At 43.3% G+C, this 27067-nt stretch overlaps 1 protein-coding gene across 1 annotated transcript in view; it reads right to left on the bottom strand.

The window, feature by feature from the left end:
- The window catches only part of GABRA5 (gamma-aminobutyric acid type A receptor subunit alpha5), a 56047-nt gene extending 43068 nt beyond the window's left edge, over positions 1 to 12979 (bottom strand). The window contains exons 1-6 of the mRNA XM_058044599.1: positions 12870 to 12979; positions 12155 to 12213; positions 11383 to 11535; positions 3359 to 3480; positions 1491 to 1558; positions 1159 to 1379 (exon numbers count right to left, since the gene is read on the bottom strand). Coding sequence (XP_057900582.1) covers positions 1159 to 1379; positions 1491 to 1558; positions 3359 to 3480; positions 11383 to 11468 — 497 coding nt within the window. The 5' untranslated portion in view covers positions 11469 to 11535; positions 12155 to 12213; positions 12870 to 12979. The remainder of the gene's footprint in view (positions 1 to 1158; positions 1380 to 1490; positions 1559 to 3358; positions 3481 to 11382; positions 11536 to 12154; positions 12214 to 12869) is intronic.
- Between the last annotated feature and the right edge of the window lie 14088 nt (positions 12980 to 27067).

Below are 27067 nucleotides of genomic sequence, written 5' to 3'. Positions count from 1 at the left end.
TACCCTTTGCCTTCCAGAATAAGGGATTTAAGACTAGGCTCAAAAAACTCAAACATGTCTAAAACACCTGAAATAAAACCTGGGAAGCTCCAGGTCCCTGTGTACAGAAGCATAACCCTCTTGAGTCTCAACAAGTCTTAACCACTAGGTCCATGAGCGAGCCTGGGACTCGCCCTGTGGCGTGCAGGACTGTGTGGCCCCACAGCAGGACACAGCATGGGCTGGACACATGGCTGGGGCTGCCTGCTGCAAACCCAGTCATCTCAGTGCCCAAATTCAGGCTCCTGAGCACTTTGCTGGGTCTCCTTCTCATTTATGGAAAGTTCAGGATAACCTTTTGTTGCTCAGTAGGGTTTTCCTTTCATCTCTTTTTCAAGTTGTCCCTATGACTATGGTCTTGGATAAAACCCTGTTGAAGATAGACAGCAGTTTTAATTACTATAGGCTAATTACCTTTGAGGAGCAAATTTCCATACACTGATGTGGGATTTGTCCTGAAAAGAATTTCAGACCCCTAAAATCATTGATGTTATATCTTCTATCTGCATTATGCAATGATGATTCTTGGCAGTATATGCAAATCAGGAGAAGAATACATCTCTGAAGATCTGAGACACTCATTTGCTCCTTGGTAATATAATGTCCCAGCTTTGTTTGCAGGATTGTACTTGCTAAAGCAGCTTTACAGTGCTGCTAGCTTATGTCATTTACCCCTATGATCATTTGCCTTTTAGCACTATTAGTCAAATTTAAAAAAAAATATAACAAAAGCTCCAAGGGTTCAAGATGTACTGCCCCAGAACAAAGTCTCCATTTCTGGTCTTGGATACTGTTTTCCTGCAGTCTGCACTACAGCTACAAACACAAACAGTAAGAGAGAACAGATCTTAAAAAAGCTGAACTGAATCATCAAATCTGTTGAGAATATGCTTTCCATTTAATCATAAGAAATAGTTAAGCACTCACACTATTCAGAAGTTACTAATTAATCTGTACTTGAAGGCTACAATTATATTTTTCATTTTTCTTGATATTCATACAAATATGCGTGAAAGATTGGTTCCCTGGCTCTACTAGGAGTGGGGGAAGTGATGCTCCCCACAAGTAATTGTAGTTGTCTGGAAATCAGCATCAGAAGACATCAACCCTGGCTATTACCTCATGGTATACAGCAGAGTGCCATCATCCTCCAGGCGCAGAAGTTTGTTTGGGGTTGTCATGTTGTGAGCAATAGACTTCTTGCCATTGTGGAAAAAAGTGTCTGGGGTCCAGATCTTGCTGGCAAGCAAGTTGTTGAGAGGGAGGCGTTGCATAGGTCCTTTGAATCGCAGCCTTTCATCCTTCCAGCTTTGTCGGAAAAAAACATCAATGGTGTATTCCTGGCACAAAGAAACACTCAAGGTATGGCAGGATCTGAATAGAAATGATGGTTCTAAAAATGACTGTAGCAAAGTAAATACAACCGAGTTGGCAGCCACATGCTAACTTACCATTTCTGTGTCTGACACAGGACCAAAACTGGTAACATAGATGTCTGTTTTCACCTGAGTTATTCTCTCTGTAATAAACACAGGCTCTGCATCAGTAATTGCTTTAAAATACAAATACCTACTGGCAATGCTTATTTCTATTAATTTCTGAATCACTCAAAAATCCCCAAAAGACTGAAATTAAGAGCATGCTTGAGTAGGCCTTTCATCCCGGATCAAACGCAGTTGTTGACCTTTGGGAGTCCAGGCTTTGTTCTTACAAACAGAAAGAAACCAGCCCTTCAAGGGTGCATTTCTTCTGACTGACAGGCTTTGATCACAGAGATATAGAATGGTTTGGGCTGGAAGGGACTCTAAAGATCATCTAGTTTCAACCCCCTGTCATGGGCAGGGGCACCCTTGACTAGATCAGGTTTCTCAGAGCCCCATCCAACCTGGCCTTGACCACTTCCACCGATGGGGTATCCATAGCTTCTCTGAGAAACCTGTTCCACTGCCTCATACACCCTAAAGGTAAAGAATTCCTTCCTATTACCTAATCTAAATCTACCCTCTTCCACTTTAAAACCATTACCCCTCATCCTGTCATTCCCTTATAAAGGGTCCTTCCCCATCTTTCCTCTAAGCACCTTTAGGCAATGGAAGGTTTCTATAAGGTCCCCCCAGAGCCTTCTCTTCTCCAGGGTGAAGTACCCCAACTCTCTCATCATGTCTTCACAGGAGAGGTACTCCAGCCCTCTCATGATCTTAGTAGCCTCCTCTGGACTCACTCCAACAGGTTCAAGTCCTTCTCATGCTGGGATTCCAGAGCTGGACACAGTACTCACAAAAGCAGAGGGCAAGAATCTCCTTCCTCAGCTTGCTGGGTGCTGTTCTTTTGATGCATCCCAGGATGGGATTGGCTTTCTGGGCTGTCAGTTAGCACTGCCAGCGCTTATGCAATACCTATGACAGGATCTGATAAAGCGTATCTTGGAAGGACCTACTCCCCTCTGCTGGCTCGGGTGATCTGCCTGATTCCAGACATCAGAGATGTCCAAAGTTAGGTCAAATTATTTCTGCCCACAAGTCTCTAAGTCCTTCTGGCATCTTCTCAAATCCAGGTCTGATTTAATTTAAGGGCAGAAATTTCAGAAGTTCGTTATATAAGATAAAAAGCATCAAGCCCTATTTTCAAGTAGCTCTGTGTAAAGTGAGAGGAGAAGGAGAGAAAGGGATGAAAGAAATGTGTTGGTCTCACAAGAGGAAGGGGTGGGGGTAGCCAGATTAAAAAAGGGCCAGGAAGAAACATAACAGATGGTTTACACATGGGTAGAAAATGAGAGAAATCTGGGGGAAAGAGAGCTGAAGGAGGGCTCAACAAGGTTAGGATGGCAACCACTATTCACATGCTACAGTTTTAAAATAGCTGCTGTAGAGGTTATCAAAAAGGCATATCAATACAGATTTGCTGTACTTGTCTAAATATGGATGGTTTGGGGATCTGTTTTTAAAAGAAATATGCATTACCAACATAATTTTTTACATACTGACCAGTAAGGCAATCTTGCAGCAACCTGCTAGCATAATGTCTTGCTCACCTTAGGAAATACCAGAAAGAAAAACCCAAACCGTATGCAATTACAGAAAAAAATGTATCACAGATGCTCTCCTAAGCCAACCTCAGATGACCTGAGTGACTGAAGAACACAACTTCCAGTAATCCTTTTCTTGTGCTCCATTTGCTAGGAGACAAATCTGCTTTCTGGACTTAGTTTAGTTAATCAAACACAAGTGCCCTGTCACAGCCAAGAGCAGGCAGCCCCCTTAGAGGGCACCATGTGGACAATGCTCCTGTCCAGCAGGGGACAGACACCACGTTATCCTACCTCCCAGTCCTGGGCGCAGCCTGTTGTCGTAGCCGTCCAGCAGACCGTCCAAGATCCTGGTGAATATTGTGATGTTATCACTGGCCTCCTCTTTTACTGATGGTGTTGGCGTTTGTGAAAAGCTGTTTCGTACAAACAAAAGGAAACAATGTCAAAAGCCACCCTGGTTTCAAGGGGCTTCAGTCTCCAGGGTACTTTGTGATGGAGCCTCCAAGGCTCCCTCCCCTCCTGCTGCTCCTGAACAGCACAAGGAGCTGCAGCCATTTATTTCCACATTACTATAAACTTGTAAATAGCTCTCCCTGGAGGAGGACCCAAAGAAGGGCCCACGCCATGGAGGTAAAACCATGGGATGCAGGATCAGGGGACACCTGAGCCCTTTGATCTTTGCCCATAATGCACAGGCAGATCCCTGTCCCCTGCGCTTCCCACATCAGCCCCACCACCTCCCCAGTGCTGGCATGGCTCCATCCTAGGCAGGGAGCAAGGTCAGCTCACTGCACTGGCAAGAACTGTTACTGGTTTTCCTAAGGTTAGCTTTCCATTCCTCGGTAACTGCATCAGTTGGCTGCAGAGCTACATGAGAAGCACAGGTGTGCCTGGAGATGCACCTTCAAAGTATGACTGAAGGTGCTGTTCAATCTTTAAATGCCAAACAGCTTCTAATTTTCAAAGTTTCTATAATTTATTGCCAGAACAAAGGATGAACTGTGACCCTATTTGAAGATAACAAACTCCCACTACATTGAAAAATCCCACTGGGGTATCACTGGGGTATCTGAAAAACATACTGCTGTACAGAAAACACAGTTCTTCACTCCTCCTCTCTCTTTTGCATAAATTAGTTCTCCCTTGTAGTATGCAAATAACAGCAATGTGTAGTGGGCCTCATTCCATATCTTTGGGGCCAGATTTGTTTTTATTCCGAACTCTTTTTTATTTCATCATTTTATCCATGGCTCAGACCTAGGAAGCTGCTCACAGCACAACTAACAACTCACATTTTTAAATCTGTTTGATTTTCATTTAAAGATGCTTAGGAGAATCCCCTGCTTATTAATGCCTTTGCTTACCTAAAGAATAGACATGGGAGATTATCCACAAGCGTGCTTCACCTGCAGCAAGCAATGAGCATCTCTTAAGACAGCTCACACTAGGCACTTATTCATGATTCAGCCTCTGCTGAGATCACCAGCAAATCCTCCAGCTGTGACAGGGCACACTGCCCCACCAGGAACTGTTCCCTGCCTCATGCACCCTGCCAGCAGGCAGGAATAGCTTACACTCAGCAACCTGAACTCGATGGGAGACAGTTATCCAGCGATAAAAATAAATAAATAAATAAAAAGAATCCATGTTTATTTACTATCAGTCCCCAGGAAAATAAATCTGTAAATAAATAGAGAAGCTCTGAGCATCTCTCTGAACAGCTTTCCTTGCAGAATACTTGTAACGTAAGTGGTTGCCTTACCTAACAGAATAGGATTCATACAAAGAAAGACAAAGGGACCTCAACCTGGTTTTACCTGCAAAAGGTTTCCACTAATGAGACCTCACTGACACCCCTATAGTGCATCTGAAGTTTTAATGACACCAGAACTAGCTCAGAACAAGCTGCCCTCAGCCATGTATCCCCTCACAGACCCTGCAGCCCCCAGTGCTGTGCTCATTCCCTTTACAGTCTGGATGCTTCTGCTGGAAGAGGAAGAGATTGCAAAGCCTCTCGGGACACAGGAGTAAGGTCAGGTCAAGGGAGCACAGATGTGATTCCCTGAAACATCGAAGCCCATGAAAACACCTGCTTGAGGAGGTTGCTTATGACCCAAGTGCAGCTGGCACTGCTGCAACCCTCAGCAAGCTCCACACTGCAGAGCCCAAGGCCACCAAGGATCTCCCCTCGCTGCAGGTGGATGCATAGCCACAAATGTTGCCTATTTTTCATCTCCACGGTCAAAAGACCGAATTAATTCTGTTTTCTTTGCTGTGACCACAACCTATAGTCAGCAACTGAGGCAGACAAGAAAGTTAATCCAGCAGATGCAAACTGATTACAGAAACATTAGAAATGTTTTCAGGCTGGACCATTCCAGAAAAAAGACTGTACACTTTTTTGTCAATTGTAATTGAAGGGATTCACCATTTAAAAGTGAATATTCACAAGTAGCAGCCTAACAAATGCAAAGAGGAGACAGAACTTAGAGACTTTCTTTAAATGCAGTAACCACAAGGAATGCTTTGATAAAATCCTAGTATAAAGCATGAAAATCCAGTACACCTAGAATACTATTTTCGACTTTTCTCATCTATTTCATCTTTTCTTTTTCATAAGAAAGAGATATGCATCATGCTGTCTGCCTGCGACACCGCATCAACGTAGGAACCCATTTTCATTTTCCACTGCATCTGACAAAGAAGCAGAGAGATCAAACTTCATTTCATTCCTACAAGTTTCATGAGAAGCTATGACTAGACAAGGGGAGAGCAATCTAAATTAGTGCCTCATTAAGTAAAAATGTGAGGTTAGCAGTCATCTATTCCCTCTGGCTCGCTGACTGGGCCACTCAGTATGCATGTAGCTCAGAAACAGCCCCAGCAAGACAAGCCCCCCTCCTCTCTGACAATTTAGAGATATGGAGGAGACTTGCAGGGTCATTATGAAAGATCTGGGGAGAAAAGGACAGTGCAGGTAAAATGTAGGTGTTGCAATGAGAACAAGGGATATCAAATGCAGAGCTGGGATTATTGCAAAGATGCAGTGCTGGGGGCACAGGACACAAAGCTTCACTAGTTTCTCTGCTCTTGAAAAAGCTAGTTATTTTTAGTGCTTATGGCTGAATTCAGAGCCAATTGAACTCTGAGGGAGGATTTCCATTGAACTATTTTTGTGGGGATGGGACAAAATATGCTTAATTCTCAGAACTGCTCCTCTCAATCTAACAAGAGGAATTGATGCTACTGCCTTCTATCTCAGCTATGTCCGTCTTTCACAGGAATAGTACACACACCCCATATACTGAAATACTTCTATTTCTTCACATCAAAAGCTAATTAATAGAGGGAAAAGATGGAGAAACAACTATAGTGAAGACCAGGAAAAAGTCGGCACTTCTGCAAAACTGCAATCCAATTTAGATTTGGCAGATCACTTCACCCAAAAGAGAAGGCATGTGATTCCGAATTTCAGTGAAATGCCAGTATTATGTGAAGCTGCATTTGTAGATAGATTGCTTTTTGCTCTCAACTAATTGTGACTTTTTCTGTCTTAACAGAAAGTTAGTGTTTAATTTCTGTTATTGAGATTGCTGGTAAAATGCATGTTTTGGAGTAAGGGCTGAGGTTGTTGTGACATGTAAAAAGACATGTAAACTCTACTTGCAAAGTTACATTCATAAATTAGATACTACATAGCTCAATGAATAGAGAGGAATAGGTGCTACCTACCTTAAACCAATTACTTCCACACAGCTGAGGATTAGGCTTTATCAACATATTAGTAGATAAGCACATTATTGCCTCTCTGCAGTGAAAAATGTTTTTATAGCAGAAATTTTCAGTTAGAGATAAAAATAAACCTATAAAAGAATCTTAGGGAAATGCTAAGAAAATTCAGAGATAATTGCATTTAAAGCTCATTATTGAACATAAACTAAACCAACCAGGAATACTTCTCATCACATTTATTTAATATTGCAATTTTAGGGTAACTGAAAAAAATCAAAAGCCACAGAAGGGGCCCATCAGTGTAAAATGTAATAACTCTCTAAAGATGCTCAGCTACCTCTTCTGATAACTTCATAATTTACCACTTTAAACATCATTGTCTTTTTTGCCATCTAGTCAGAATCGTGGTAGGTACTACTCACAGCTTAGCTGTAATAAGAGGAAAAGGTATGGTAGATATTTAATGATTTTCTCAAAACATCTTTTAAAAGAAAAGGTTAAAATTTCTGAAAAAATAACTGAAGAGTATTTTATTACTGAAAGATATATTTTACTCTCTTTTAAGAGTAGTGTTTCCAATAACTTGCTTTAATAGGATTGCAATTGTATCTGAACTTCAGACAAATTAACAGTTTGTGGAAGACAGTAGAGAACACAAACTTTTGGATAAAGCCAGCTGGCCAGACATCAAAGGAAATAGATTTACTTTTCTAAGTTAGCTTCTTGCCACCCCTTCTGTATGGATTCTTGAGATCTAAAAATGTTGATGTTGTGAATTTGTGCACTGAAGACTCAATTCTTTCACACTGGATTGGAACAGAGAACTAAGATGATGAAATTTTAAAACTATTTTCAGATTCTTAAAAAATAATTTAATTCTTTTGTTTAGCAAAAGCAGCGTTTTACTGCCTTCAGGGAAGGAGCAATTTGTGAGCAGTGCAGTGAAAGCCTGTTTTTCACAGGGTGACAGCTTACAGTCCTCCCCATCCCTCGACATCCTAATGCCCCTTTCGATGTCCTGAACTGCTTCCAGGGTCATTGAACACCTCCCAGGCCACTGACCTGCAGCTTCACTGGCAGGCACTGCATGCCAGGGCTTCTCCTGCACCAAGCAGAGCTGGAAGGCCTGAGGGACACTCCTGCTCTTTGGCCAGCTGGCAGGCCAGAGATGCTGAAGCTGTTCAGCTGTTTGGCAGTGGGACTGACTGGTACCTTCCGCCTCCTGCACGCACTTCTAGATTGCAATTTAGTTTTCCAGTTATTAAAATTATCTAATGGGTTCAAAAAACTATCTGGAGATATGAAGAATGAAAGGAAGATAGAATAAAAAAATAAACAGACAAGCATGACTGCATAAGGATACAATAATTCTCACAAAAATTGGTCTTTAAAAATATGAGGAAGAACTCCCTAGCATCACAAGTACTTGAAATGAGGTATCCCAGCAGAACTAACTGCTTGGGGCTGCAGAGACTAACTTGAAAAAACAGCCTGAAGGAGAGGTATGTTTTGCCTAAATAGCAGGATTATGGTCTTAGTAATAAAGGCTGTGAGCTGGAGAAGTAGTATGGGAAAATACAGACACACCATGGACTGAATTCTTCAGAGTGTACAGAGAAATGCTGCGTTGGCTACACATACTGTTCTCTGTGTTTCTGCTATTATAAATATTATTAGCAGATGGCAACTATACTGTGGGTACAGGAACAACGTCCATCCCTGTTGGTTCTGGCTCTTAGACAGATTTCTGAAATTCCACATCCAAAACACAAACACACCAGGGGTGTGCATCACCAGTGGACAGCCTGGGACTTGCCAAGTAAGAGCTGGCTAGCTTGGAGCCAGCCACGGGCTACCTCATCTCAGGGAGATCTGTGTGCAAGCAGCAATCCTCACAGGGCTGACACTACCTGGGCGCCCTGAGGGCTCACAAGCAGTGTTTTATCTCACCTGAAAATACTCTTCATGGTTTTATTTCACTTTCAATCATCCTCTAGCTTTATTGTTTACTTTTGAGGCAATTGTGAGCTACCTTGAAATGCTTAAATAAAACACCTTAACTTGTTGGAGCATTATAAAACTCAAGGCTGAATTCAAGCACACTTGAAAAAGCTTTGACCCACACTGGACCGTTTCTGCAGAAGTAGATTCATAAAACTGTTATACAAAAAACAGGAGTGGGGGAGACTTCAAAACATCTTCTCATTTCATCTATATCTTTGCATTTTAATTTAGTGATTTTTCTTTAGATAGCTGCTACCAATTATGTCTACAGTACTCCTCTACTGCGTACTAATGTGGATAATTCTCAATAGTCATTACACATTTATGTTTAACATTAATCACAGTCTTTTGCTGAGATTTCTCAAGTAGCCTAGTAGATTGAGATACATAATTTCTGTTTATGTTACCAGGCATTGTGCATCAAAATCCCCCACGGTGGCTTTGGCTATGTCAGCAAAAACCGTATTTATGATTTAATATAAATATGGAATGACTATGGAGAACTGTAAATATATCTGCCTTCATATGTAATGTCCTACAGTATTTTGATTTTTAATTTGTGCTCATTTGACCAATCACTTTTATCTAGCACATTGCAAAACTCACTGCAATATAACAGGGCAGCAGAAACATGGATGAAGCTAATAAAGAAGAATCTGGTAGTAACAGCAAGTGTTATCAGTATTAGATTCCTGCAGTTAATACAGCAACCTACATGTTAATTGTACTCCTCCGTCCTGAAGAGTCAGTCCCAAAGCACTTAGCAAATTACACTCTGAAACTGCTTCTGCCTCTGAAGCAGAAGCGCTGGAGCATCCTCTGTCTTTTGAGCAGGGTCAAAATTCAGCCCTAAGGCAGTGTGTGAATAGTGCAGTGAACTGGAGCTGCTTATCTCTGCAGGCCTGGACTAAAATTACTGGATCAGAAATGGGGGGCGAGGGGGATGGGATGGGGGGAATTTACGTGATGATCTCATTTTAGTGCACAGAAGCTTTTTGACTAACTTGCAGAAAACAAGTGTCCTAGTTTCCTCAAACTGTCCTATTCTGGTTATCTGCCAGGTGACAGGTCACACTGATTTCTACCTGAGACTTTGATTCAGTATTTGCTTTGGAGTCAAAAGGGGGTTAAACTGTCTGAGTTTTGAGTTGTTTGGTTTTGGGGTTTTTTGCATCCTCGTCTATCTATTCTTGTGTTAGAGGAGACGCACACTTAAAAGACCCACACAGCAAGCAGATCACACTCAGCTATTGCAATGTGCTGCCTTCTGCAGGGATGATGAACAACCAAGAAGGGCTTAAGGTTATAGTCACCAAGATTTTCTCAATGTGGAAATACTCTGTCAAACTACAATAATGTAAAGACGAGTTTAAAGCAAGTCCCACTCTTCCCTCTTAAATTCTGTCACAAAATCCTGGGACACTTTTGCCTTAGACCATGTTGAAAGAAGGACCAGGTTTTTCCAAGGTGAACAGATGAGTGTGCAGCTCTTTGCATCCTTTGTAAAGTGCAGTCCCACAACTGCTCATATAAACCTCTGAGGTCACAGGCTTCTGCCTGCCTGCACGGGACATGTGCTGGATACCAGGCTAAGCTTTGCTTACAGCACAGACAGTCACCACACAAAGTTTGGTCTTTCTCCTAGTTCCAATCTGGAACAAATCCGTTTGCTTGAAATCAGAAACTGATTTGCATCTCCATTTTGTATCTTCTTATAGCAAGGAATTGATGGGTGTGCTTGTGAATCAGCATACTGGGAGGATTCATTTTTTTCTGGTGAAATCATAAATAATTGTTCTCCTCCACAAAGAAGAATCAACCTACGTTTCCCAAGCACTTGGAAAATGCTTTTTCCAGATTCTATTGTATAGCTCATATTCAGAAAGTTCTTAAGATCTCTGGGTACAGTGAAAACATATAAATAGAGGGCTTCTGACTTTAATTTTCTGAGACCTACAGTTGGAACATCTCTTTGATACAGTTTTCAGAATATCACTGTCAGGAAAGCATCCAAAGCAAAAATAAGGAAATGGGATTCCTTGCTACATGCTTCAGGGAAACACGATTTCTAATTACTCTAACAAGTTTCCAACTCAGACATCCTTCTAAGCAGTCCCTATCTTAAGTCACTCAGGAGGAAAGCCTGTACCAGCTAATATCATGCATTAAGACTCATTATCGCAGTTTTGGGGCTGTTTTTGCACTGCTGCCTATAACCAGCACCCATCAGGTGAGAGGGAAGGTGCAAGATCCCGATGTGACAGACACAGGGGCAGAGGGCACCACAACCCCTGCCTGTTCTAGACCCAGGTCAGAGCACTCAGCAGCTGAAGGCCTGGTCTGAGCCCCTTGTGCCCCACAAGCCTTTCCCTGTGCCACCAGAGCAGGCATAAAGAACTGCAGCAAGAGAGCAAATTTGAACAGGAGAGCAAACCACTCCCTTCCCCCCGACACCAGCGCCTTAAGATGAAGCGCAAAGCCCGCTTGTTTTGCTCAGCTGCTCTGTACCACACGGAGCCAAGGTTTCTCATCTCCTTAAAAAAGCCACAGCAGAAATTCAAATGCAACTGGCAACTCACCCGAAGTGGCTGGCTAAACTCATGGAAACGCAGAAGAGGAAGAAGTTTTTGATCATGATAAAGTCAGAGACCATCCCATTGTCCATTCCAGAGGAGAAGAGGAACGCAGGTGGTTGCTTTGGTGGAGGTACAGCTGTTCACTTTGTTCTTACACTGCAACAATACAAAAAATTGATAAATTATTGCATGGACAGAGAGCAGGATAGCAGAGTTCAGCTAACAACGCATCTTTTGCTATCTGCGTTTTTCACAAACTTATCTAGGCTTATGTAAACATCAGCTGTTTATGTAAAATTGTGTATCTTCAAGGACATGTTTTACCTTCTGCTGTCAGCAAACTGCAAAACAGGAAAAATTCTTTGTGGCCCAGCTTTTCCCAATATTCATCTGTGGTACAAGTAACTAAAAAAATAGCCACCATTTTCGAAATGCCAATTTCAACCCCTTACCTATTTCAACAACTTCCACATGCCTGCAAACCCAGGGCTGTGTGCAGCCTCCGCATCCTTTCCTTCCATCGCAATTTTTTCCCATTAAATACCCGGCTTCCCTTTCCAAAATCCCAGTTGAAATGCCAAGAAACACCTACTGCTTCTTGGAATTCATGCTGCTGATGCACGGCTTAGCAAAAGGAGGGTGGGTTGTTGGGGGGGGGGGGCGGGGGGAGGAAGAGGGTAAAAAGTGACCTTCCTCGCAAAGGCACATAAACCTCACGCTAGCACGAAGAACGACAGTAATGTAGCTGCTCCAGCGACTGCTGCTTTTTGGATACCTGCCTCAGCGACCAGATCACCAATTTCAGCATTGTGCACTAACGTTTTCCTCTGTGCCCTATTAAAAACAAACAAAAAAACCAAAACCACAACAAAACCCCCCAAAAGCCAACGGAACAAAAAACAAACAAACCACCCTGAACCCAACAAAAACCCCAAAACTGCCCTCAAGAACACACCCAGAGGGGAGTCTCCTGGATTTTCCACCTGAACCCTGTGCCCCCGTGCTACATCGCTCAGCAACTTGTTCTCCCTCCCCGCCGGAGCCGCAAGGCAAAACGCCCGAACCAAAAGCCGCCCCCTGGGGCTCCCCCGCCCGCCCCGCGCTGCCCCGCACCGGGTCCCGCTCGCTCCGCACCGGGCACTGCGGGGCCGCCGCTCCCTTCCCGCAGCCCCGGCCCGCCCGCACCTGTCCGGCGACCGTCGCTCACTCGCCGCCGCCGCCGCCCGCGCACTGCGCCCGGGGCGACGCGCTCCGCTCCGCTCCGCTCCGCTCGGCGGAGGGTGGCACCTGCCCGCCCGTGCCCGCTCCGCCGCTCCTTCCCGCGTCCCCTCCCCGGTCCCCGCGGCACCCCGGGAGTGCCCCCGCCCCGTCCGCCGGCCGAAGTTTCCCGCGGCCATGTGCGCGGCGCGGCGGTGCCCGCCCGGGGGGCTGCAGCCGGGTTCCCCGCCGCCCTCCGCCTGCCCGCCCGGGAGCGGGACCCCGGCTCTTACCAGCCGCCGGCGGGGGGACGAGGACGAGGGGGCAGTGTTTGCCCGAAAGTTGCGGAGCGGCAGCAGGAGCGGAGCCGGAGCGGCGGCGCTGCCTCCCGGCCGCTGGCAGGCGCGGCCCCGCCGCAGCGCCGCGCCCGCGCCGCCCCCGCGCGGAGCCCGCGGCCGGGAGCGCGGGGCGGTGTGCGGGGCGCGCCCGGCCCCGGGCCCCGGGCACCGCCCGGCAAGCGGCCGCTCCGCAGCCCTCGCTGCCCCGCGAGGCTTCAGCCGCTCCCCGAGCTCCCCGCGCTGCTGTCCCTCGAGCAGCCCCCACCGAGCCCCCCGGGGCAGCGTCCCGGGCGAGCCCCGCCGGCACCGACTGTCCTCGGGGAGAGGCAGCCCCTGCCACAGCCCGGGCGTGCGGGTGTCTTGTGACCGTGGGGCAGGGGCACCCGGCACGGCCGAGGCTTGCCGGTGTATAGGCTCGTTGCACCACACGTGTATTAGCGTATATATGTATAAACACACCCCTACATACCCAGATCTTACCTATGCTCCTCTTCCAGTGGACCTGACCTAAACCATCACAGCTCTCAAATGCTGAAGTGGTAGGTTTATATCCACAACATAAAGTCTCTCTTTACATCCTCAGTGTTAGACATCCATAGTTTATATATCAGTATTGTATATTCCATGAGACCTGCAATAACTTCGAGGTTTCCTTGTGATTGTTTGTGGTGCTCTTCCTGAAAAATGGATGCATTGTTTCACAGCTTCAACGATAGGAGCATCACACTCTCTATATGTTCAAGTCACATATATAATGTACTGCTTGCAGGTTCGTTTTGAACTACATGAAAGATGAAATGAGCTGTATAGTCCCAGTCCCTGGGGATTCCTTGAGATGAATGCGACGTTTTGCAGCATGCACATCTTACACGTGATAATATATGATTTCAGTATATACTGCTGTGACTGTATTTCAAAGTAACACTCCAAACTCAGTTATCAAATTATCAGATCTAATGAGGCAGTGCATGTCTTTCAGGCAACGTTATGGATCAATGAAGCACTTGTTTTTTTCCTATATCTGTATAAAAGCTCTATGGAATTAATCCCTCTACTGAAATCAATATTGGTTCTGTAGTTCATTGCCACAGAGGATGCTGCTCTATGTGTGCCTAGTTCTGAGTTGAAAAATGGTCCTTAAAAATTTCAGTTTACCTTTTTTCCCACCTAACAAAACCAGAAATGTTGCACCAGGGAGAATTTTCTATGTAAACATTGAATCATTTTCCTAGTATCAATCCAGTAGGATTTTTCTTGGACAGTTCTTTGTAATTCCTCTCTTCAACATTCCCTTGAGACTCATCAGGGATTGGATTTGATGATTTTTAAAGGTCCTTTTCAACCCAAACCAGTTTATGGTTCAATGGCTCTATATCTGGTGCTTAGCTGTGTTCGTTTTACAGCAATGATTTATGATCTTGAATGCAGAGCCAATGACATACGTTGTTCCTCGTTGTTCCTTAGTGACTTCAATAAATATGAAGTTGTGAATGAATGTTGCTATCAGAACAGCTTTCCCAGTGCTTAAAAATATCTGAGTTAAGTAGTATGAAGCGCCAGTAGTTTCTCATTATAATGTTCATGCCTAGGAGTGTTTAAATCACATTTTTACAGTGCTTTGATTTATAGTACAAGCTATTTATATCTCTTTATAGGTGATGTTATAAAAATATGTGATCTTTAAATAATTTTACAAAGGAGATGTGTAGGAGTATTGGCCTATACTTGAGTGCAGGCAGGTGATAGCTGTGTGCTTCGGCCTCTCGCTCCAGCTCCCTGGCGAGCAGAACTGAGTCTCGGTTCCTCTGACTCCCTACATCTTCTCCGCGAAGCCATATGCTGCAGATCCGCTTCTCAGCACCAAAGGGAGAGAGCGTTTCGGAACTGGGGGAGCAGAACAGCGAGAGAATGTTTAAGGAAATCTTAAAGAAAAAGAAAAAATGAATGGCACAGAACGGTTTGGGCTGGGGAGGGATTTTAGCCATCACCCAGTTCCACCCTCTGCATGGGCAGGCACACGGCGAAAGCGCCTTTCTGGGCGAAACAGCGCGCCCAGCAGTGCCGGCCTCCCGCGGGCCCCGAGCCGCCGCTCGTCCCGCCTGTGCCGGTGCCCGGCCGGGCCCCCTCGGCCAGCGCTGCTGCCGGTGCTGCCGGTGCTGCCGGCGCCGGCTGGGCGCCGCCGGAGGGCAGCACAGCTCCACAGAAGCGGCGCCACCGCGGCCGGGCTCCGCTCGCTCGCTGGGGCGCGGGCCGGGCCGGGCCGGGCCGGGCCAACGCCGATGGCGCAGTTGGGCGGGCTGGGGCCGGCAGGCGAGACGGGGCCTGTGGCCCGTGATCGATCGCAGTCACTGCCGGCAATAGGGCACTCGCTGCTATGGAGGCAACCGTGTTGCGCGTCCTCCGCTGTGTGTTTCTTCAGGCAGTCCCCTGTGATTCACACACACCCTGTTTGGATCCTCAGCCTCCTTGTCACGTTTTAAAGCATACGTTGAATTTAGTGTGTGAATCAAATGCATTCTGTTAGGGTCAGGGAAATGTTTTGTTTGGCTGATTGTTCTCTGTGCTGGTGTGTAGCAAAATACAAACATGGCCATTCCTTAGAGTGATTTTCTTTCAAATTTGGGAGAAGTTTGTGTGGTTCCTCTCTGATAGCTGTCCTTCCTGTTTCACTAAGTAATGTCACTTATTTGCAGTGATGAATGCATTTGAGGTCGATCATCCTCTGCATGGTACAATAGTGCAGGCAGATTGGGCTGTGATTTTTACCGTGGCACATGCTTGGGAGCTCACTGGGAAACACACACCAACCTCTCATTGTGTTAGAAAATGGCCTGTTTTGCCAGTAGCCAAAAGTGCCTCTGTAATTGATCAAGTCATTCCTTCTTCCAGGAGAGTTACAGAGAGCTCATGAAGCTGTGTGGAGTAGGGACATGCTGTGGGAATTGGTGTGATTAGGGTCTTCTGAGGCATTCCCTCTACTAAAACAATTCAATTCCATCATCTGGGTAGGGAGGACTGCCTGTTCGCTTGAAATCTTTTACCTTTGGCCTCTTAGCTAAGATTCCATAAAAGGCAGCACTTGGAACAGTGACTTTGTGATACAAATCCTTTTCCAATAGAGAGCAGTCTGAATTCATCCGTTGTTGAAGGATCCCCTAATCATCCACTAATACAGACTGAGTGACTCTCAGTGCAGAGACTGGAACTGAGCAAAGGGTGAAAGTCTGGTTTTCACTCTTCTTCACTGCTATCTCTAAAGACTGGAGTCAACACTCTACTGAGTCCCGGTGAGACACACCCGGAGCTCCCCAGCATGAAAGAGACATGCACGTGGTGGAGAAAGTCAAGCAAAGGACCAAGAAGATTATTAAAGGACTGGAGTGTCTCACCTATGAAGGTGAGGCAGAGAGAGCTGGGATTTTCCAGACAGGAGAAGAAAAGGCTAAGGGGGATACTTATCCATGGGTATAAATACCTGAGGGCAGGGGGCTGAAGAAGAGTGAGACATTTTGCCAAGTGCTACTGACTGACAGTAAGTCCTATGAGGAGGGAGCTGGGGTTGTTTAGCCTGGAGAAAAGGAGGCTCGGGGGAGACCTTATTGCTCTCTACAACCACCTGAAAGAGGGCTGTAGCCAAGCAGGGGTCAGCCTCTTCTCCCAGGCATAGATATATATATATCATCCCAACGAAAGGATGAGAGGAAATGGCTTCAAGCTGCACCAGGAAAAGTTCAGGCTGGACATCAGGAATAACTTCTTCACAGAAAGAGTTGTTAAGTATTGGAATGAGCTGCTCAGGGAAGTGATGGAGTCGCTATCCCTGGAGGTGTTCAAGAAACGACTGATGTCACATTTAGTGCCATGGTCTTATTGACAAGGTGGTGATCAGTCAAAGGTTGGACTTGATGGTCTTAGAGGTCTTTTCCATCCTAAATGATTCTGTGACAGGAAAAGGTGCAGTGGTCACAAATTAAAAGTCATGACATTCCATCTGAATACAAGAAAGCACATTTTTACTTTAAGGGTGGTCAAACATAGGAACATGTTGCCTAAAGAAGTTGTGAAGTCTCTGTCTGTGGAGACAAAATTTGAAGCTAAATGGTCCTAGGAAACCCACTGTAACTGACCCTGTTTGAGCAGGAGGTGGGCCTCAGTAATCTCCAGAGGCACCCTCCAGCCTCAGCCATCCTGTGATTCTGTGAAAACTGTGCCATCCTGCAAAAGTCTCTCCTAATTTCTCCAAACCTTTCACAGCTGTGTCTGGTAGTGAAATGATGAAAACCACCTTGCTGATGTGAGAGGTGTTAGAGTCTGATATGCTCTGAAGCATTTGATGTATTTCTGAATGAAATGGAGGGATATTGATAGCCTTTTTTTCTCTCCTGTAATGCCATGGGCACCATAAAACATGACCAATTTGCTGTGTTTCACTTGTCTGCTGGGCCATGCTGCAGAGAGAGCTGCTTTTAGGACCTGTTGGTTTGTTCTGTGCATCCCAGTAGCAATAGGGAACTACTTACCCAAGTTTTGTGAAATGTGGCTGGAGGCAGAGTAACACAGGGAAGGATTGCTCAGAGAGAGAGAGTTGGTCCCTTTTTCTGTAGCACAGAAGACATCAGTGGTGCCATTGGGAGAGAGAGGCAGATGCCCACCTGCAGTGTCCCAGCAAAATTCCAGCTGGTTGTGAGAAGTAGCACCTTTAACAAGCAACACTGATACATCTGTGTGCTATTTGTCATTGATTCTCAAATCTGCTGGTTCAAAGGTTCACCTGAATCTAATCCTGAGCAGGGTACTTTCTGCATGGCTCAGTTTAGAAATTAATGAAAGGCTGCATTTTCTCTTTAGCACTTCATCCTGTCTGCTGTTGGCAACTTCCAACCATTTCCACATATCAGACTAACAGCTGAGCAAATGCTCAGAGCGTGCCTGAATACTGTTGTTGTGGATTTATACAATGTCCTAAGATTCACTGTTTCTGAAAACCACTCCAGGCACCTTTCAGAGGTCCTTACTCCAAGACTAGAACCCCAGGTGCTGGCAGCCTTATTTCTCAAAAATGTCTGTCAAGAAATGTATGACTTTGTATTAGAGATTATTTGTATTAGAGACTTTGCCCCATTAGACAAAAATGTTTCCTAAGAGATACCTCTCACACCCAAAGGAATGGAGAACATTTCCAACATTTTTCAGCCCATTTTAAGGTTTTAATGCTCTAACCCTTCGATTAGTGCATTAAAGCAAAGATTGTTATTTAACAATTTTATTGTTATTTAACAATTTTAACAATTTAGTGACATCCCTGTCTTTCAGCAGCTATATCAAACTTCCACCTTTTTCTCCAGACCTGTGTCGGTGTTTGATTCCTTACAGATCCCTCGTCCCTTACCCATTCTCTCCTCCCTACAGGTTAACCCAGCTGTGGGGCTGATGGTGGGTTTCATCAGCCCTGACACTGCCCTTGCAATGCATTTGCAGGGAAGTGTTGCTCACAGGCAGGTTTTGACCATTTGTTTATATCAGTTCAGCTTGCCACTGAGATAGACCTTTTTGCCTCTGCCTTGGAAAAGAGAGAATTTCCTCCACACCAGTGGATAGCAATGAAAACTCAGAGTGAAGGGTCAAACCTCCTACAAATATTTTTCCTGCGGAAGAATTGTGCTTTTATTTATATCCTTACTGGGTTCAGATGTGAAATCTACTCCCTGTTCTAGCAGCCTACCGAAGTCTGCCCTTGAAACACTAATAATGAAAGCCAAAGGGATTTACAACACATCCTGGTTCATGGTCTTAGATTTGGGAGACAGAGGAGCTACCTAACAAAAATCCCTCCTGCATCACACAGTCCACAGATTTCCATAGCCCTATAAATTGTGACTTCCTGTTTTGCTTTCCTCTTGTGTTGTAAGAATACAGGCTCTTTTTTCTGGGTATCCTTAAACTGTAGCAAGTCACCTCTTCCATGAATCTTATATCCCATAAACAAGGGCCTGCTGTTATCTCACCTTGAATCTTCCCCTGGTTTCTTCTCTTGTTGGCACTGTGCTTTTAGCAGAGATAAGTTTGTGGACACAAGATTTTTCCACACAAGTAAGCATCAACTCAGAAAACCTGTGAACTGGAACTTTATGACCCTATCACATGGGAAATACCTTTAGTTAAATTTTTCAAAACAGTTAAATTGACTGGTTAGTATTTTAGCTCAGTAGAGTAGAAGTTATATCTATATCTGAAAAATAATGGGTCATTAGGGTGGCATTGTACATAATCTCTAAGGCCTCAGCGTTGGGATTTGGGTGCAAATTTACTGTAAGGTGGTGCATGGTGCACTCCTTGTGAGGATAGAGCATGCCTTTAATGATACAGTGGAGCAAAAGCCCATCTAATTGAGAAAGTACTTTGTGGAGAATAACCTCACTATTCAGCTTCATACATATGATTCCTAAAGAAATCTTAATCAGGCTTAAACTGGAGCATGCAAGCTCTGCATCAATATTCAAGGCTTTCTGCATATGCTACTGTACATGTAATTCCTTCATAAGAGGAAGGAGAGAACAAATCTTAGAAGGAGCAACACAGAAATTCATTGAACTAAGAGGAACAGATCAATGTTGATAAATTCTTTATTAAGCATATATTCAAATATTCATAATGGATGGAAGGTGAGTGTATTAATGGACAATGTAGGACTATAGTAAAATAATGTACTTCCTGATGTTAAGAACAGAGTATTTGAAGTTTAGAAATTGGTTAAATACAGCCAAGAGGAATCAAAATCTATTTGACATTCAGAGTAAATCTCTGAGTTCTGTTATACATACATATGCATGTATCACTCTCATATTTAGGTTATAAGATCTACATATTTATGTCTATTGATACATGTATGTACATATCAACTGTCAGCTGGGCTTTGGCTGTGTAAATACTAAGATAAGACTGGATTAGCATGTTTTAAGTTGTGATGAACCCAGGTCTTTTTTTGGCTGCTGTAGTTTCCGTATTTACTGCATTTCCCTGTGTTGTTTATATGTGTGCTGGGCATACTGACAGAACTCATTATTTCTGTTTCTGATCAATAAAGGTAACTGTCAAAGATGCCAACAAATATTAGTATCCACTTTTGTAAAATTTCACATAAGCTTTCAAGTCACCCTGTTCATGATTCATTACAATAATTAGCTGCTGCTACAGGAAAATACATTGATGCATACCATTTGGAAAGCTGTAGACACTACTTACATTTATTTTAGGATTTGCAATATACTGATTTTCAGGCTGAATTTATTGGCAAAGGTTAGGTGGGAATAAATGTTCTCAGCAGTTCCGAATCCCATTAAATGTGACTTCTGTTGTGTAGATTCAAGTACTATAATTAATAAAATTTCAAGAAAAATGAGTTTTTAAATTGTTTTATCTAGAATTAGCTTTTACTGAAATTGAACTGAGCTGGTTAAAAAAAAAAAAAAAAAGGAAATGACCTGACAGTGCCTTGTTTTGGAAAAGATATTGATTATTTCAAAATATTTACAGGATGTTAAATATTAATGATTGAACTATAGCAACCATTAAAATATATCACACCAATGCAAGGTGATGCCAGTCCTGCAGCTTTGTAGGAAAATATTTTATCAGTCCCAGTGCAGTACAATTCAGAAAGATAAAAATAGTAGCAAATATCAGTCAATACGCCAGGTTTTCATGCAGTATAAATTGGCTAAGTAAAGGGCAGCAGAACTACACCCATTCATCAGCTGAGGTTATGCCTGGAGAGTGACCCAGTAATTATGACTCAGTCAATGAGAGTTTGTTTGAATCTGAAGAATGAGATTTGGCACAAATATTAAAGAGGGGCATTTTTTTTTTCATTTTATTGCAAACTTATTCAATGAAAAATGTAGGTGGCTTGCTCACAAAACAACTGCAGTGCAGCCTTGAATTTGCCGATTTGTATTAGTCAAGGGAAAAAAGTAGATTAAAACAGCAGAGTTAATAAACATTTTGGTTTTAATATTTCTGAAGACATCAGTGGAATGGAAGAGGAGGCTATAATTGCAGAAAAACTTGAGAGCAGCTGTGAGGAACCATCATATAACCCATGCTTTAGATGTTCACTTGTGCTATGAGAAAGTCAAATTAATTCTTTGCTGTGGGCAGACATTTTCTTTTGGGACATTGGGAATTTTTAATGGGTTTTCCTTGTTCTCTCCTCTTAGACTGTTCCAGTTTTATGGAGGTGATTGAGTGTTCAACATATTTAGGATGTAGCAGATTCAGTTTCATTCCTAGGGGCAGAGTGTTTTTCTTGACAGCTTGTGCTGTAGTTTTTGAAGGAAGGAACCAGGCATATGAACCGAAGGGACAGGGACAGGGCTTCATATCTATTGTGTCTGGTCCTTCTTTAAAGTCCACAACAACTTTACTGGCTGCATATTTTTGAGAAAGAAGACTGCTTGCTTAAGTAAGATAAACTGGATTTATCACTATGCCTTCCACCTTCAGCAACTGAAAACTAGTGGATTAGTTTGGCGCTATATACTTTGAGTGGATCACAGACTGGTGGTCAATTGTCTGCAAGAAACTTTACCTGCTTTTCTCAACAGATCACTTGTGGATGCAAGGAGCTAACACCCATGTTAATTTTAGCAGCCAAAAAGTGGGAATGGTCAATGAGCACAGCATCTCAGTTGCACAGAAGAGGATCAAAAGAGTATCTTCAAAGAGAAAATAGTGACTTAAATAAATCATGACCACTAGAGTGATTGCAGTTTGATCTACTGGTGTTTTCCCAGTTTGCTAAAAAGAACAAAACAAGAGCCATCAAATGTTAATCAGATGCATTTTGTGTGGAGAGTACTGGGGCAATATCCTGGATATGTCCAAGACTGCTGGAGGGAATGAGTTTTAGTGAAGAATCCAAGAAAAGGGAAATTAGAGCTGTGTCACATTTCTTTTAACACACTCTGGTCGGACCTGTCCTTATCTCAGCCCTTTGTGCCTCACACTGGGTGTCAAAAAGGCCTGTCATGATTTAAGTCCCCTTCCCAAACCCAGGTCAGCCCCCATTCAGGATAACTCCCCTCATTTGTATGCCAGGCATGACATTTTGTGGAATATCCCCGTGCTCAGTTTGGGCCAACTCTCCCAGCTGCACTCCCTTCCAGTTTCTTTTGTGTACTTCCTCACTGGCAGAGCATGAGACAAGGAAAATGCCCCTGATTTAGGATATCAACAACTTAACAAAAAACATAACATCAGTGTGCTATCAATATCATTCTCATTCCAAATACAAAACACAGCACTTGAGAAGCAGCTACTGAGAAGAAATTAATTCCACTTTTGCTGAAATCAGGAGAGCCTGCCAGTTAGTTTTCCACTCTTTACTGTGTTTCATCATGAAATGCCATTTTTTGAAATCAGATTAGGGTGCTTTTATCACAGCTTTTTGAGTTCCAGCATCTACATCATGGAAAAGAAAATTACCCACCCTGGAACCACCAGCAGCCTGGTAGCTAAGGCATTCACCTAGGCATGGGTGAGCACTTTTGTAAGCACTGGACTGAAGTATTAGTCTCAATGTGAAGACAACTCCAAAATTTTGGCAGCTGACCTTTAACTGCATGTCTTATTTTATGGATGACCAGCTTAGACTGCCCAGGGCTTATGGAGCACTTGAAATGGTAGACAAAGTTGGTGAGAGCCATGGTTTCTCAGCACTTCAGACTGCAAGGCAGTGCAATCTCCAGTAAAGTGCACAGGGTTGCAAGCCATGAATTTTAATCCTTACTCTGCCACTAATTCACTGTGTAGCTCCAGGCGAGTCCCTCTCTCTTCAGCTGTAAAATGGGAATAATAATAATGGTTTCCTATCTTTCGGCAGTGATAAATTCATCTGTGTTCTTGAGGCATGCAAATACTACAGTGATGAGTGGCCCAGAAAAGACCATGAAAAAATGAATAATTCTGTATTTACAGCAGGCTTTGGGTGTGCAGTAAATAAGGCACTGCTAACTGGCTGGTGAAGATTACTTTTCTAAGTAGCTGTTTATTCAGCAGGTACTGTGTAATCAGTACTGCTTATCCTGTGTAATGAATGATAAAGGGTTCCTTGGGGGAAAAAAGGGAGGTAAAGACAGATTTCAAGAAAATCTTAATACTGATTTACAGGAAAGTGCAGTTAGGATTTCATCATCCATTTAGGTTCTAGTGTTCTTCAGCTTTAAAGCTCCTGATTTTGGCAGACATCATAATGTTCTTCTGAGGCAATTGTCTTCTGTGCAGGTACATATTTAGGTGTGGTAACCTGCCCCCTGCCATAAGACTGAAGGGATGCTTTACTCAAAAAATAACATTGTGACTATGCACATGTATCATTCTCCATGTGCAATTATTTCTCTCTGAAAACCAGGAAAAACTAGTCCAACATGTTATTTTTTTTTAAATGGCTGTTTTGATCACACCATTATATTCCCATTCCTATATTGCATTTTTCTGAGGTCTCAGATTAGTTTCAAGGAAGGTGACCTGCACAATACAGTGCCTTTTTCTTTGTACACGAATAAAATTCCCCTAAAGGGCTCCTCTCTTAAAAAATAAATTTCTGCTGTTGCAAGTAGCAAGAAAAACAATGAAGGCCACTGTACTCAGTGGAATGCTAAAACTTGAAACTTTGTTAGAGTAGTCTGAGCATGTTTATCCTGCAGTTTATCTGCTTATTAGACCATTGCTATCACATCTGTTAAAAGCATGTGCAATCCTCAAAACAAGCTGCCAAATGTCCCTTTACTATTACATTTTCCAGAGATCTGTATTATCATTCTGGCTGGGTAGATGAGGGGAAAGAAGTACCTGTTGTCTGCCTTATCTTCAGCAAGGCTTTTGGAGTTGTCTCCCATAAGATCCTCACAGGAAAGCTCAGGAAGTGTTAGACCAGCGCCCTGTGAGGGTGAAGACACAGTGAGAGGAACACACAGATGGAGAGCTGCATGAGGGTTGTGACCAGTGCCACAGAGTCTGTTTGTGGGCCTGCAGCAAGCAGTGTTCCCCAGGGGTCAGCACTGGGACCATTCTCATTTAACTTTTTGTCAGTGACCTGGATGAAGGGATGGAGCCCTCAGCAAGTTTGCTGATGGTGCGAGACAGGGAGGAATGGCTGGCACACCAGAAGGCTCTGCTGTCAGTCAGTGAGACTTGGACAGGCTGGAGAGTTGGGCAGAGAAGAACCTAATTAAGTCCAAAAAAGGCAAATGCAGGGTCCTGTGCTTTGGGAAGAACAACTCTGATCTGCAGCACAGGCTGGGGGCTGACCTGCTGGAAGGCAGCTCTGCAGAGAAGAACCTGGGGATCCAGTTGGACAACAAGCTGTCCATGAGCCAGAGTGTGTCCTTGGGGACAAGAATGTCAGTGGTGTCCTGGGGTGCATTAGGAATAGCGAGGCCTGCAGGCCAAGGGAGGTGATCCTCCCCCTCTATTCAGTCCTAGTGAAGCAGCATTGGGACTAGTCTGTCCAGTTCTGGACTTCCCCATTCAAGAACTATAAGGAACTACTTGAGACAGTCCAGTGGAGGGCTATGAAGGTGATTAGGGAATAGATCATCTCTCTTGGGAGGAAAGGCTGAGAGATCTGCGACTGTTTATCCTGCAGAAGAATGAGAGGTTTATTGATGCATGCAAATATCTTAAGGCTGGGTTCCAAGAGGATGGTTCCAGACACTTTCACTCTCTCATTGTGAGAAAGTCTTTACTTTGAGGGTGACAGAGCACTCGAACAGATTGCCCAGGTTGTAGAGTTTCCTTCTGTGGAGATATTCAAAACCTGCCTGCACTGTGCAACATGCATTAGGTGGACCTGCTTCAGCCCGTCAGGGGGCTTGGAGCAGACAATTTCCAGAGATATTTTTCAACCACAACCATTCTGCAATTCTGGAATTCTCTATTTTGTACTTGTGTATATGAGGTGTTAGTGCAGCAGTCAGTCCCCCAATGGGTCTTTTTGAGTATAGTTTTGAGTCACGCTTACTTTTCTATACAGAAGAAAAAATCTATGTTCTGCCAAGACAGGGTATGCATAGATTTGTTAGTCTGATCTGCACCCCATTTGGTTGTGCTATATTTAAAATTAGGACATATCAAATTAGAATCGTGGTATTTGCAGTAGTCTTGATAAAACAGGAAATCATCCACTGCATAATACTTACAGCCCCTCGGTGTATCTAATAAAACATGTTTTATTGTAATCTAGCCCTACACATTTCTAGACATTTACTTGTTGTTATTATTTGTGATATTTAAGATATATTTGAAATAAAAAGAATAAACTGCATAAAACAATTTACTATATGTCCTCAAAGGATATTTATATTTAGATCTTAAAATAAGTTTTTTCTTACAACTTTACACTGAAAACCTTCACAAGCAAATATTTTGGAGCAAATTATTTCCATAGATGTTTCTTTATAGGCCCTTATGATTTACACATATAATTCACTCTAGGCATGTGCATTTTTGGCAACTGAACCCACATGCAAAGTCATAGCAGTGATTAACTCAGTAGAAACATATTTGCAACACTTTAGGTTTTTACTTTTCACTTAACAAAGGGTGCTACCAGCTATGAGCAGGATACAAACAACAGGCATTGTTGGGGATGGCTTTTACCTCTAGTCACTTATGAGTTAAGCATCTAATCTCTCACATTGAAAACATTTTTTAAATAGTTTGCATATAAAAAGGATGACTGTAAAACAGATTTCAGTGAAGAAATCTTCAGTGTGTTGTGACCATGGCAGCTTTGCTGCTCAGGAAAACTTTGCCAAAAGTACATTGCCCTTTGCACTGTTGTCTGACAGAATCTGATGGCCTAAATTTCATGTAGTATCTTTTGCTTAGTGTTTGCTGTGGGGTAAGTCTACACCTTCAGAGGCACCTAGAGAATAGAAAACATGGTGAAGTAAATGGAATGGGGATTATTTGAATGTGAATTTTCGTGTGGATTCCCTCACAAAAGAGAAGTCAGAAATGTCCTTTTTCTTTAGCTGCTGATGAGCTCATTGGAAAAAGTCTCCTAGCATGATCACCCCTGAAAATGGTGGCCACTGAAATAATGCTACTATTGAAAAGTATGAGATGAACACAATTGCAACAAGCAGAACTTCAGCAGAGACTGTGTTAAATACAGAGAATTCAGTGCTAGAAAATGATTGTAACCTAGCTGTACTTGGAGTTAAACATAAAACTCTCATCTTCTTGGTATAGCACCCTGATGCTTGTAATCAAAACCAAAATGAAACACTGATGTCTGTTTCTTGGTGTCAGGGAAAGAGATTAAGGGCAAGGAGAGATCACTGTCATCTTTCATATCACAGAATGTACTTTGAAAAGGTCAGAGTGACACCAGGGAAAAACCTGAATGAAGAAAGAATGTACCATCTACCAGTACCTCAGCACCAGCTGCAACGCAGAGCTGCGAGCAGCACCACAAGCAAGGTTATAATAAGATGCCTTGACTTAAGAGAACCTGTGGTGGCCAGCAGCAGCTATGCAATTGTGGCTTGTTTAACCCAGCTATGACTGCATACAGGTTTGCATTTTAAAGACAGGAATTAAATGTGGAAAGGAGATTGATGCTGTAAGTTTTGCTGTGTAATTCTTTCCATTGGGATGCATGGAGAGAATTGAGTGTGTTTGGAAGGCCAGACCCGGGTGACAGCATGAAAACCTGAGCAGTGCTCCATATTATATAAATAGCCTGAATCATTCAGAAGATTTTCTACCTTTAAAAAAACAAAAAAACAAGAAAGCAGACATTGCTGCTAGGCCTTCAGATGCCTACATAAATAATGACAGCTTTCTCTGTCATTTTCTCTATTGCATGTAGGCACTCCATGGTATTAGTAACTTTACTAATGGGAGTAATTTCATTTCAATCTGATTTTTAATTGTTATCATCCTCCCTATTTTTCCTTAAATATATTTCCCCAGTGGCTAAAAGATTAATGATTACCCTCCCATTAGGGTGGAACAAAAAGATGGCTTCAGCATTATTTATTTATTATTCTTTTTCTTAGCTGGAAATTGAATTATCTGCTCCCTGTTTAAGACCCTTCTAGTGAAAGTGTCACTTGCCATGAACTAAATGCTCTTTAATAGCAGCA

Source organism: Melospiza georgiana, chromosome 2 (genome assembly GCF_028018845.1).
Source record: "Melospiza georgiana isolate bMelGeo1 chromosome 2, bMelGeo1.pri, whole genome shotgun sequence".
NCBI lineage: Eukaryota > Metazoa > Chordata > Aves > Passeriformes > Passerellidae > Melospiza > Melospiza georgiana.
This window is presented reverse-complemented; position numbering and strand designations above follow the sequence as displayed.